This window comes from Anastrepha obliqua, chromosome 1 (assembly GCF_027943255.1).
Source record: "Anastrepha obliqua isolate idAnaObli1 chromosome 1, idAnaObli1_1.0, whole genome shotgun sequence".
NCBI lineage: Eukaryota > Metazoa > Arthropoda > Insecta > Diptera > Tephritidae > Anastrepha > Anastrepha obliqua.
Genome location: NC_072892.1, coordinates 35,069,781 through 35,083,876, shown reverse-complemented (window position 1 = coordinate 35,083,876; position 14,096 = coordinate 35,069,781). Strand labels below are relative to the sequence as shown.

Genomic DNA, 14,096 nt, shown 5'->3' with positions numbered 1-14,096 from the left:
CAACGAGAACACTTAAGAAATCAATCGTTTAGAAAGCTGGACAAAAACCGCAGGTAATGATCCTTTCAACACGTGCCGTGCAGGATGTTTCATGAAAACAAATTTGATCAGTCTACCTGGTGAACAATAATAATAAATTGAATGAGCAAAGGGCCAGCTCAACACGCTTACGAAAATATAAAATGCCATTTATGTACACACATACGTGCATGTACCTGTATTTGTGCTGTTTGAAGGATTGCCAAAATATTTTTGTAGACGATCCTTTTTGTATTTGCTTATTATTTATTTGTAGTTGTCGAAATGAGTAAAATGAGTAAACAACAAATGGCAGACACAAGACATACCGTCGGACTAAATAGAAAACAAAGAAAGGAAAAGTAGATGGACACAGTGAATATGGCAATGATGTGGAACGTAGGCCGGGTAATGTAAAAAACATATTTTTTTTAAAAGCATAGATTTTGTAAACAATGAGTGGAAGGTAAAATATTTTGACTTTGAAAATAATTTTCACTGGGCTGACCTTTAGACTAGCATAGGTACGTATGTATGTATGTATGTACTTGAAATTTTTTATACCCGCGAGTTACATATTCAATTCCAAAGACAAGTTCATATTTTAAGACAGACGAAATTGATGAATTTGTAACTAAAATAATAAATAATAATTAAAAGTAATTTGAAACGCATTTTCTGTTTTGCAACAATTTAACTTACTTAACAAAATATAAGAAAGGAAATGCTGAACAAGGCATTAACAATAATTTTTTTAAATTAAAATAAATATTAAATGCCAAATAAGCAATTACATATGTATGTACATTAGTTTAAGTCTGAATGTAATGATTGAACAAGTAATAAATCAGTTGTTGAGAAGCCCTTCAAGGCAAAAGTTATTCTATTATTTTTTAAAAATTCTCCTGCTTGAGAAAGTTATAAAATTCGCGCGCACCTCAGCACAAGGGTATAATATTGGTATAATTGGGCATCATTTTTTCCCATAATGGTGGTTAGAAATATTGTGTGTAAACTTGAAGTGAATCCGACAAATAATTTTCGAGTTGTTCAACAAGTATCTGCGATCAGGCATAAGATTATCTATTAATAAAACAAATTTTTTTTGGACTTGTGATGATCACTGCAAGGGACTTCTGAAGAAACAGGCTCCACACAAACAGCGATAACTTTTACAATTATTAATTTTTTTTTTTGAAATTTATGTTTTTATTTTTATGAAATAAAGCAATTGATTAGCAAAAAAAAAAAATATTGAAAATAATCATTTTTTCGGGCCTCTGACTACCCCTAACGCCTTAAAATAAGTCGATGCGGAAGGCAGCAGATTAATCAAATTGTATTGTCACTCGAAAAATTTGCTTGCAGTAGTCTGGTCGGGCCTAATTTAATGAAGTCGAGACTAGATTAATGCAACTCAGGAAAATGAAATTAGTCGTTCGAGTCAACTTTCGCAAAAAGGTTTCAGCTAAACCAAATGTTGAAACCGAAATAATCTTTGGCGTATTGACAGTCTGTCTAATAGAAGCGTGACTTACAGAATTCAAACTTAGAATACCGTTACAAAGAAAAAATATTTAACCAGCATATTTGAAGAACTGTCCTGCAATCGTCAACTGACCATGATTCTTTTGCTATCTATATACATATATAAAAATTAAGCCGAAAAAAATGTGCATTTGTCCGGAGTAATCTCAGCAACGCGTGTAAGGAAAACAATGAAAGTTTCACACATTGTTGGTGCTGCTTTGGCAAAGGTTTCTGTGAAGTTAGGTTGAAATCCGATAACGCGTGTGTGTGCGGTGCGTCGGTTAAGTGAGTGTGTTTTTGCTATTTGCCGCACGTATTTTTTGTACCGCACATAGCATTCATTAGAATTGAATACATTTTGGTCGTGTGTGTCTGGGCCGATTATTATGAAATTTGGTATATATATATATTTTCCACGGTGAAGGTTAGTATAATATGCTTATTGATTCCACTCGCCACCAGGTGGCGCTGCCGAAGGCCAAAACGAGGACCCGGGTAACCCTAGGATGTGTTTTTACATTGTGGGTATCAAATCAAAGCTACTGATGAGTGCTTTAATACAGGGTATTTTTTAGATCTCTGAGTGACCAGGATCTCGAGATATAGCCGAAAAGGTGGACCAAGGTGCCCTTGGATGTGTTTGTACAATATGGGTATCAGATGGAAGCTGTTGTCGAAAGCTTTTAAGTGAAGTAATTTTTACTGCCCGTTTCCGGGATAAAGAAAGGAGATGGAGCTGGAGATGGAAGAGGAAAAGGAATAGCTACAGGAAGAGGAAGAGGAAGACCACTCATTATTAAAAATTAAAAAAAAATTCTAAACAAATTTTAAAATTTTACATATACGCTTATTATATAAACGTTAATCTGAAGTCAGTTATGGTGAAAAATTCATTGTATCATTGCCGGCGTGATTGGTGATCGTTTCCTTAATTTTTTGCAGAAAGGTTATGCTAATATGAGATATTACCTACATATATCATTCATATATTTACGTATTACCTGTGTACTCACAAATATACGGTTGAAGCAAATATATGTCGGTTTTTTTACTTCGCCTGGAAAAGTTTATATAAATTTAAGAAGAGTAAATAGAACTTATTTTATATTAGACTTCACGCAAAAAAGTCATTTGCACCTGAACACATTACTGGGTTAAAGCGGAGGGGAATAGAACAGTTCTCTTCTCCTTCTCCGCTTTTTCGTACACGACGAAGTGTATGTCTCATACAATTGATGTTGTTGTTTATGTGTAAAGGGGAGCGCATCTATGCACATGCTAAACTTGAAAATAGGAGAACCGATTATTATGTTGAGAAACATAAATCAACCACGACTATGTAATGGCACTCGATTAACAGTTAAGAGATTGCTGAATAACGTCATTGAAGCAACAATTTTGAATGGAAAATACTCTGGCGAAGACGTTCTAATACCGCGAATACCAATGATACCATCGGATATGCCGTTTGAATTCAAACGTCTTCAATTTCCTGTTCGCCTTGCATTCGCGATTACTATTAATAAGTCAAAAGGCCAAATTTTATCAATTGATTTAGAATACCCATGTTTTTCTCATGGCCAACTTTATGTTTCATGCTCAAGAGTTGGTAAGCCATCGGTATTGTCCATTTATTCAACAACGCATGGAAAAACGAAGAATATTGTATACCAAAGAGCATTACAATAAAAAAAGTAATCAACTAAATCAAATCAAACGTTTTTTAATTGCTACTACTATTTAAAACTTCTTTCATTACTATTCATGCGCGAGAATTTTTATAAAATACACACAGTATTTTTCGGCGTAATTTAATTAATTAATCTAGATTTTTTCAAAAACGACCAGCGGAACGGGCGGGTTTTCGCTAGTATCCTAATAAAAATCCTTCATAATAAGTAATAAGAATGCTTACGAGAAATAGCGGTGCATATCTCTAGGATACCGGTTTCTTAAAGAAAACAATAGAAACAAGTTTAGGGAATTTTAAGCAAACAAATTTTCTTTAAGAAATCATCGACTTACATATTTGCCCTAATTTATAGGGTTTTTTTTATAATTGACGCACACATCCCTGTTGTGCCACAAATGGAAGAGCCCAGAATTTCATCTTAAGTCCTTTACTAGCGCACCTCCACTTCTAGACAGCGTCCGCAAAAGGGACTCGAAGTAGTCTCAACGCATTGACGACTTGCGGGCAGTGCCTGGTAGGGGTGCTTTCAACCAAATCGAAAGCTGAGATCTTGCCAGCCTTGGAAAATTCTGATCGACGTGTGTCCAGAGGCATCTCAATATTACAAGTTGGTGTACTGGACCATAAATAGTGAAGGGGACCTCAATTTTCACCTAGCAAACAGTCCTTTAGACTATCTTCAGCTGATTAACTAATGTTTTTCTTCACCATAAAAATATTGTAGAGCCAACAACGCTACAGCTACAGACGAGAGGCACACTTTTTATCAATGGTACCACCACAGCTATGCATTGCAGTTGTTGCTTCTCAATTTTGGGCTTCCCCGTTAACTTTTTGTAAAGTCTTAGATCTTAGAGGTGCTGGACCCTGCAGAAAGTCTCAACGAAGCACCCCCTATTGAGGGAATTGAGCTCTGAATATCTTATAACACAGTAGCCGGACACAGTCAATGGACCACTTAGTAGATACATTTGGCCAGGCAGGGATGCCAAATCGTACAGGGTACCCAAAAACTTTCCTCTTACAATAAGTACCAGGTCAAAAGGCACCACCATATAGAGTGAAATGTGCAGTTATTCAAATTTCTCTACAAGGAAAATTTGGTCAAGGAAGTTTTTTATTTGTATATTTGTATTTTCATTAAAGTTTCTTGTTGAACTCCTATTGAATATCACACATTTCTTGGGGTGAAGCCCTCACTTTTTTTTATATTCTCTTTTGGTGATATTATTTTTCACATATAATTCTTAAGAGCCGTATTTCGCACAAAAATAGTGAAACCTGAAAGAATCCACATTTTTATATGTCTTCTAAAAAACCTATTAGAAATGCACCGCGAATCGAATCTAAAATTATTATTGCTCGTACGCCTCAATGATAAAAAAATTATTTATTATATTTATTTTGTAGAAATAATAAGACATATAATTAAATATTTTTTACTTACAATATTTTAATTAAATATAAAAATTGGAACTTTTTAATGAAACAAAAATTTTCTTATAAAATATATTTTAATATCGTTTGTAATCCTTTCCTTCCTTGCGGTTAAACTGTCTTCCGCAATAATTTATAAAAATATTATATATGTATATATATAATATAATTTAATAAATAATATGCTTACTTTTTAGTAAAATTTGAACTTTAATCTTTGCCAAAAAATATTTATTATCTAAAAACAATAATAACATACTAATACTTATTCTACTTTACAAACAAAATACCCCTAGTTCATAATAAACGTATCCCGTTACTCTTTTCTATTTGCATATATGTAAATATTACTATTTTGTCATGCCTTTAGTACCTCAATATATACTCCAATAAAGGGTACTTACAAATACACTAAAGTGGGCGTAGTTTAAGCAGTCACCCTCGCCAACGACATTTGTAGAAGCGAGATAGCACATTGAAAGCTGCAAAATCACTGTGTGCAAAGCAGACCAAGCGAATGACAGAAGCCATCAATAAATCTGTGAAGTGGTGAGTTCCACTGTCAACATAGTGCTGCGCTCTTAGTGCTGCGGTTTTAGTAATGGCTGAGGTGGATTGAAAAGTGTGGATACAAAAGCAAAAATCAACAAGTAGCCTACTACTTAAATGCTTGGTTGAGTGAGGAGAAAAGTTTTGCGTTTGGCTAAGAGAGAGCGAGAGAGAGAGCATGGCACCCAAATTTTGTGTACTGTGCGCATACGCTTGTGGTTAATGAGCGGCATTTGCTAGTGGTTTCAAATGTGCCAGTGAGTTGCGGTGGGAGAGTAAATGAAGCTACTTTGTTTGGCAGCTAATACGTGTGTAAATGCTTTGGTATATGTGTGTGAGAATGCTTTATGTGATTGTTTGTTTGTTCGCTGGCTAATGCTGATTCCTACGAGAATTGAAGTGACTTGTGGTTTTTGTCTGAAGTTGCCTGTGCTCTGCTTTTTGTGCGATGGTATGGTGTGGTGTGATGTTATGGAAGCTGGATGTGCTACACAATTACATCGGTTTTGTTGTTTTCAATAAGAATTTCAACGCTCTTCACATTTGCTGCTGTCGTTTTTATATACAATAAATTCATGCATATGTATGTATGTACATACATTTCCTTTATTTATTTTGTAAAAAAAAAACATTCATTTCAGATTTTTTCGTATGAATGTGCGGCAGCTTTTGATTAACAGCAGTTTAAGTAAAAAACGCGAACGAATCGCTAGGCGCGGCGCGTGCATTTTCGGAAAGTGGAACCAAACAATTCTAATAAAAATTAAATTTGGTATACCGATTAGTATGTGACGTGTGATAAAAGGGCGTTTTTTTGTTAAGTCCTCACTAACTGAAAGTTCTTGTAGTAATTCGTACAGGTCTTGTATAAAATTTTATTTTCATAAAAATAAACAAACACGGAAATAATTGTGATAATAATTGTAAAAACTTGCAAGAAAAACTAAAAAGTGCTCAAATGCGCACGGACAGCGTAAAACAATGAAATTTCCTGGGCGCAACAACAACAAAAGCTTCACAACAATAGCCGCAGCTCATAGTGCTGGCGTCAGTAGTGGCATGCGCTCCTCAAAATATGCAAACTCCAATAAGGACAACAACAAGGATACTGGCAAAGATCGACGTATGCCAAGTTTGTTGTCGAATGCGGTAAAAATGAAAATTACGAAGTGCAATGCCACCAAGTTGGCGAATGCAGCCAATGGAAATAAGGGATCAACAGCAACAACAACTGCTACACCATCAACATCATTCAATAATAATATCGGCATATTGCTGAGCGAGAATCATATAAAGCAGAGTGCACCAGGCGCACCAGACCCACAAGGATTGCAATTATTGAGCAAGCTCTATCGACCCACGCAAGGAGGTGGTGGAGAGTGTGGGGAGTTGAATGCCAGGGGATCATATATGTTGAATGTGTCTGGTATTGGTGGTGTAGACAGTGCATTGTTACGCGCGCAAATGCAACAGCAACCGCTCTACTCGCGGCAGCAGGATAAGCTATTGACTGAAGACACAACAATAACAACTCCAACATTAGTGGAAAATCGCTATGCGCTCGATGTTGCAGTGCCTATGGACACAGGAGTGACAGTGAGCAACGCTATGCGAAAAGAAGAACAACGCAGTTCGCCACAGCCAATGCTATCCGGGCTGCCAAGGACAACAAAGACGTTCACAGGGCCTGAGGCGAGCTCGGCAGAGCAGTCAACTGTGCAACAACAACGACAATGTATGCGCAGCACAGACGAGAATGGTGAGCAGGGAAGAAATATCCACTCTCATGAAACGACGCCAACAGTGTCTTCGTCATGCACATATGCGTTCTCGCACTCGGATACTCGATCGTCATCACCACCACCACCACTACCAAAAACACAATCGAAACCAGAACACACACAAGCAGAACAACAACAACAACCACCTTCGTCGTCATCTTCGTCCGCACTGCCTACGAATTCGCCATCGCATTTGGCTTCGTTGCTTGCGCTGCCTGCCAGTTCGCCGTCGCCGTCAGCGTCTTCTGCGGCAGTGACAGCGGCAGGGGCAGCGGCAGTGTCCGTGTCGTCGTTAAGGTCCGCGACACCACAACTTATATCAGTTGTCAACGAAACATCAAACCAAACGGTGTTACGTACGATCGGTGAAGCCCGAACAACAGCAAATGCAACAGCAACATATATAGTAACGTCAATTGACACAAAAACAAAAACTCCCACAACATTTGCAACGAATGCAAATTTCGAAGTGAAATTAGAGAATAACGAAGACGTCGAAACGGATAACCAACACCAGCAACGACAAAGTAGTGACGTCGTTGTTCGAGATGGTGTCGGCAACACGGATCAACAACAATCGCAACAACAGTTAGCGTCGCGAGATAAAAATGCCAAAAAAACTGATAAGTGTCGAAATGCGATAACAACGTCTACGACGATAACAACAACAAAAATCATAACACCGACAGCAACAGTGCCGCCGCTTGAAACGACAAATGTCGCACAAATATCGGTTATCAACAACAATAACAACAATAGTAATAACAATAATAGCAAAATAGGTGTTAGTGTGAACAACACAAATTCAAGTGAAATTAAAAGTGTAAAAATTAGTGATGAACAAAAAAAACAAGAGGAAATTCGTAAAGCAACGGTAGATCAGCAACAAAGCGATTTATTGCCGTTGCACTATCGCGGGGCGAACAATTCAGTGATTATAGCTAACTTTAGCTGCAACAACAGCAACAATAATAACAATACCACGACTAGCGCTGAACACTACGAACAAGAAGAGGAGCAATCAGCTGCAGTACAAGAGCAACAGCAACAACAACAGATTTTGCAACACGAGCAGCAGCAGCAGCAAGATCAACATTTTGCCGAGTCGCACTATCTGCGATACGCCCAAACACTAGTGCAGGATAACATCACCGAACAACAACAACAGCAACAACAATTGCTGCAACTCACCTCGAATATACTCAACGGCACCGATCCCAATTTAAATTTGGTCGTTGCTGCGGAGTTGCAACAGCAACAGCAGCATCATCAACAGCAGCAGCAACAACAGCAACAGCATCACCCACATTGGTTGTCCGCCTACAATAGCTGTGCCTACGATCTATCGCGACATCACCAACAACTGCAACAGCAGCACCATCAGCAACATTTACTACAACTGGAGCAACAACAACATCAGCAACACCAACAACAACAGTCCAAAGAGCTGCTCGATAAAACCGATTTAATTGCCTTACATCCATCACATCTGTTATTTCCTTCACATTTGACTTCAACAGCGCCTTACGTACACTCACCTCCGCCCCATCTGCATCCGCACACACACCCGCATCATTCACAATTTATCGACGACAATATGCGCAACAATTTTAGTTTGTACGCGCCTTACGGTAGCAATCCACACGAACATCTGCAACACCACGCGAACACCGGCGCTGCGCCCAGCAGCATCGATGAAGTCATACAGGATACACTCAAAGATGAGTGTCTCGAGGATCATCATACGGGCGTCAGCTACTGCACACTCACGACAGTGCCCGACCTAAAGGACGCCTACCATCATCAGCATATGTTGGCGGCGGCGGAGCAGCAAGTGTTGACACCCACCCAACTGCATCAGTTGCATGTGGCCACACATCTTCACAACAATTCGGTTAGTTCGGGTGGAGGTTCACCTTCGCCTACGTCACTTTCACATGGCGGTGCGGCAGATGTCTCCAGCTTTACACAACTCACAAATGCGACTACCTATCGTGATGTCTACGGTAGTTTTACACCTGACCATACAGTCATGTCGCTTTTTCCGTCCTCGCTGAGTCCGGTTTTGTCTGGGTGAGTGAATATATTTTTTTAAATTTATTATTTTTTTTTTGCTTATTAAAATTAAGGGATACGAAAGAATTACAAAGTGAAGTGAAGTTTGTGAAAAGAAGAAACCGTTAATACTGCTTAAAAAGTTCTATAGACATAAATGATATATGAAGCCCTAGATTGCGTGCCCAACTCAGCTCTATCTTAAATTGAATAAGGGAACTCGGGTTGGCTGAGGTATTGTGATAAATAGAGGGCACAAAAGGCCATGAGGTTGAAGTGAAAACCTCAAAGAGAATTTAATCAATACATCTTAGGCACTTAATCCCCGACGAATTAAAGCATCTCTCATTTGAATTTACTATCAACTTTTAGTCGCATTGTTTTGAGACGCTTTGAAGTTGAGCTCCAGAAAATAGTTGCTTTCTTGCATATCTTAATTTTGACTTTAGCCACGTCCAAGCTTTGTTTGGCTTATTCAAATCTAAAACCTTTGTTGGATAGTCCTTTGCAGAGTCGAGCAGAGTTTGTTAAGGCAACTCCTACAACGTGGCGCAGAATTAAGCATTTAATTTTGTTTTTGAATAACTTTATTTGCTAAATGGAAAAAAATATTTTGAGTGATGGACATCTCTATTTTGACCTTTATGCGCTCCCTTGCTTGTATGTTTTTATAGTGTAGCTGTTCAGTTAACAGGTGCCAAATTTGATTGACGTAAAACGCTTTTTGCCAAGATTATAAAACTTGCTATAGGGTGATTAATTTTGCGCGGTAAAAGTAATGCATATTTTTAATTAAGAAATTCGATCATTTATTGAAAAAAAATTAAAGGTCTGTCTTTAAAAAACGCTTTGAATTAAACACTAACCAGAAAAGTTCATATTTGACGAGGTGTAAACATAAATTTAAGAAAAATACGCGCCCTTCAATGTACGCATAGCTGCGATTAGTGGTGCCTGTGAAATACTTTAGATTTGTTTTGATATTTGCGATAAAAATTTGAATATTGGAAATGAATGACGAAAAATTAATTGACTTAGTCGAAAATTATCTGTGTTTTTACGACAAACCGCAAATGTTATCAATAATTCTACTTCAATATCAGCTGTTTATGGTTACGACACCACTAATTGTAGCTTAACGGTTGCATATCTATATACATATATATACGTAGTAGTTACATCACAAGTAACCACGTAACAAAATCTTCTAACGATCACACAACAATCAAATTGTGCTCTAAAAAAGTGGTTGTTGCCTGACGGTGGCACCAAGTATTTAAGGATTAATAATGTGGAACGAATTCACCATGGCTAATAAAAAACAGTAGAGTGGTGAATAGAACCCGCACCCCTCATAATAGAGGTCTCTTCTATTCGCCACTTATCTATTCAGGCTTACTAGGCGAACAATTTGCATGCGAAAGCAAGAACAAAGTAATCGCTAGCGAGTACGCCTGTACCTCATAAAACTGGTATAATTCACCATTTTATAAACAAATGTAATTTTAGGCAGCTCTATTCTAGCGCTGCCAAGATATGTTTATTTATACCAGTAGCTTCATCTATTCGCCAATTGCTAACGCTTGGCTAAGAGAAGAGACCCAGGCAGATTTTACCCCATAGTACGACTAGCAACAAAGACGCAGAAGATAAGAACATACTTAAGTTTGTGGAGATTAGCTTCAAAAAGAGATTTTAATCAACATAATTCGTCAACATGACTTGACACGTCTCTGCTAGGCGAAAAATTTGCATGCAAAGGCAACAACAAAGTTATCGAGCAAGATTCGCCACTGGCGGGTACGGCTGTACGTCAGAACTCAACTGTCAACTGATAATGAACTTTCTGATATTAGGCAAGTTTCATTAATAATACTCGTTATATGCTTCCAAGCAATTGTCATTTTTGGTAGCTCGTTTCTAGTGCTGCCATCTATTTATTTATTTATTTTTTTCATTTTCGTCTTTTTCAAGTCTAAAACATAATAATAGTTTTTACAGACCACTAAGAGCTAATATGAGCTTAAATTACTACAGGTAGTTAAATAAATTAATCCAAAATAAGTGCAGATATGAAAGGACATTTATAGATTTTAGAAGACTTCCGACATACTCCTGTTTCTTCTTTATCACAACTTATTCGATACTCGCTAACATATGGTGAATCGAAGATGGCTTATGTCATATAATAGTCAAAAATAACTTCTCGCAAGAATTTTAGAGCAATTTTTCATCAAAATGAGTTCGCAGAAAAAAGGTTAACTTATAAGATATTTTACTTGTTACTTAGCATAAGCTGAGAAACGGTATTTACCAAGCAAATAAAACGAATATTCTAAACTTCAATGATATATATGAGCATACATATATACGAGTGTATATATATAAAGGATAAAGCCATAAAATAAGAGCTCTTGATTTATTCCATTTGTTCACAAAAAAGTGCAGAATGGCTGCGCTGTTTCCATTTTTTGAGAAGCAGTGAAAACTTCAAAAACAAAAGTCGATTTAAAGACATTTGAAGTGGTGATTCATACACAATCCAACTAGCGCTTCTGTGAGAATATATATCTACTCCAACACCAAAATCCATTTTAGACCCACCTGTATAGACTGTAATGTCGAAGTTGTTTAGTCAGAGTACCTTAATGGATTGTTCATTAAAATTTTTATATAAATTTTCTAATTATATTTAAATGAAATATGAATTAACAAATTTTTGTTTAATGCAAAATTTTGATTTCATACCATTTTTGGGTCCGTTTATTTATTATTTAAATTCAGTTTGTGCTCCTTTTCTGAATTGAATTGCGAAAAACTGCCATACAAAAATTGGATGATGGGAAGTAGTACAAGAAAAGTATTTTTACTAATATATAAGCAAATTTTTACAATATTTTTGGTTTGGTTATAAACTAGAAGGGCGGTCTCCTCTGCATAATCTTGTTTTACATTCAAAAAATTTATTGCATATGAAATAGTAAAATAAAATAATACCAGAACTCAAAAAGTTATTTACATAAAGGGTGGTTAAGTTTCAAGGGCCGGTGTTGATTTTGAATAAAATACAATTTTTTTAGGAAATTATTGTCATTTCTCTTTATTATGAAAATAATAATATTATGATAATATTAATAATATAATATATGGCTCAATTACGTATGGAATATCGGCCAAATGACCGCCGCGTCATCGGCGGCACACCTCCATCCGATGGTACAAATTTTCGATGACGCTGAGGCATAATTGAGGTTCTATGCCATTAATGTGCCTCATCCTTTAGCTCTTAAATTGTTGCTTATCGACGTACACCTTTTCTTTTAAATAACCCTAAAGAAAGAAGTCCAACGGTGTCGTTGACGTTTAGGTGTGATTCACATTCAACATCGGCCATGGAAATTTAACCACCCTCACTGTTCTTGTGCTGATGTATTTATCTAGTTAGTTCAGTAACTATAAGTATCATTTGAGCCATCCTATTGTATTATTATTATTGGGTAATAGTGCACAGCGTCATCTAATGTGGTCTATTCTCTTGACAGCTAGCTTATATTTGGGGGCTTCTAATGAATTTAATCTCTTCTTTAGGTTTTGTTCCATATCACCAATAGATTTGTAGTCAGACCTCCTACTTAAGTGTGCGAGTGTTCGTCTTGCGAGAGCCCAAACATTCGCAAAATATGTGCTCTGATGCTTCATTGTCCAGCGCGGAAAACGATAGACGTTATTAGTTTTTACTAATCTTAGTTTACCTCTCTATATAGCTTTAGCAGCCTACTTGATGCTCTCCTAGAACAAAAGTTAAACTATTTTTCCCAATTCCGTCCTAGACTTTCCATCCAGTGTTGTATGAACTCCGTGACTTTCTGGTATAACCAAATGTAATTTCATTTGTTTTTTAATGCATTTACTTTAAGGTGATATTAATTTTCATGACAAAGTGGAATTTACCCTTGTTAATTTTATTGTGAAAAGCTTTAAGTTGTGGTACTCTACTTCTTAATTGACGCTTTTCTTTTCTACTTCATTGCACTCATTCCTAGATAGTCATTTTTTCATTTTTCAGAAAAATTAATTTGCATTTTAAAAATCCCCGTTTTCATGTGAATATACATATATATCATGTGAAAATTACATATATTTTACAATACTATTATGAATGCTGTGTATGTATGTATATACAGTGGCGCGCTTGACTGAGTGAAAGATGATTTCGTTTTAATATTCACAATGTTTTTTGGGTTAAAATTACTTGTTAAATTTGTCTTTTAATACAATTCTCCGTTCTTTAACCAAAACCATACAAATCAAGCTTTCAAACTTTATATAAGAATTAGAAAAATTCAAAAAAAATTTATTTAAATTTTGAAATTTTTGCTTTGGATTTTTTTTTAATTTTCGGGTACTCAAAAAGATGGCTCATGAAATATTAGTGAAACAAGTTTAAGTTTTAAGCGGCTAAAAATTTGCTTGGAATTTTATTAATTTTTGCTCTGACGCCTTTCTAAACTTTTCCCATATAAAACTTAATATCTTTTGAAAGGAAATGCACAAGGCCATTTGCAATGGAAATGTAGAAGGAAAAATCAACTGTAGGGCCTTTCCAAAGTGACGCCTAGATGTCAGTAGTGAATAATTCCTAGACTGTATCGTTTTTTTATGTCAACTTCGACATTTGTCAAGTAAGCAGATGTAAAATTTTACACGATAGAACGAGGCGTTGAAATTATTGGAAATTATTATGGAAGTGATCGATCTTTAAAAAAAAAACGCAAATTTGAGTTTTTTTTTGGTGTTAATAATCGTACGAATGAGTCGACAATTCAAAGGTTGGTGAAAAAATATGCAGAAACTGCTTCTGTCGAGCATAAAAAAAGGACTGGCAGACCAAAAACTGTGCGTTCTGTTGAGAATATTGCTGCCGTAGCGTAAAGTGTTGCTGATCCACCTGCAACATTGCCTTCAACATCAATAACTCGACGTTCTCAACAATTAGACATTCATGAATCGACTGTTTGGCGGTGAACATTTAA

The 14,096-nt window shown here is 36.4% G+C and overlaps 1 protein-coding gene across 3 annotated transcripts in view; it reads left to right on the top strand.

The window, feature by feature from the left end:
* Window positions 1–5,915: 5,915 nt before the first annotated feature.
* LOC129236307 (box A-binding factor) overlaps window positions 5,916–14,096 on the top strand; it is a 42,847-nt gene continuing 34,666 nt past the window's right edge. The window contains exon 1 of one of the 3 annotated variants that reach the window (XM_054870618.1): window positions 5,916–9,081. In XM_054870618.1, coding sequence (XP_054726593.1) covers window positions 6,209–9,081 — 2,873 coding nt within the window. In that variant the 5' untranslated portion in view covers window positions 5,916–6,208. The remainder of the gene's footprint in view (window positions 9,082–14,096) is intronic. The other 2 variants (XM_054870616.1, XM_054870617.1) reach the window with 2 other exon arrangements.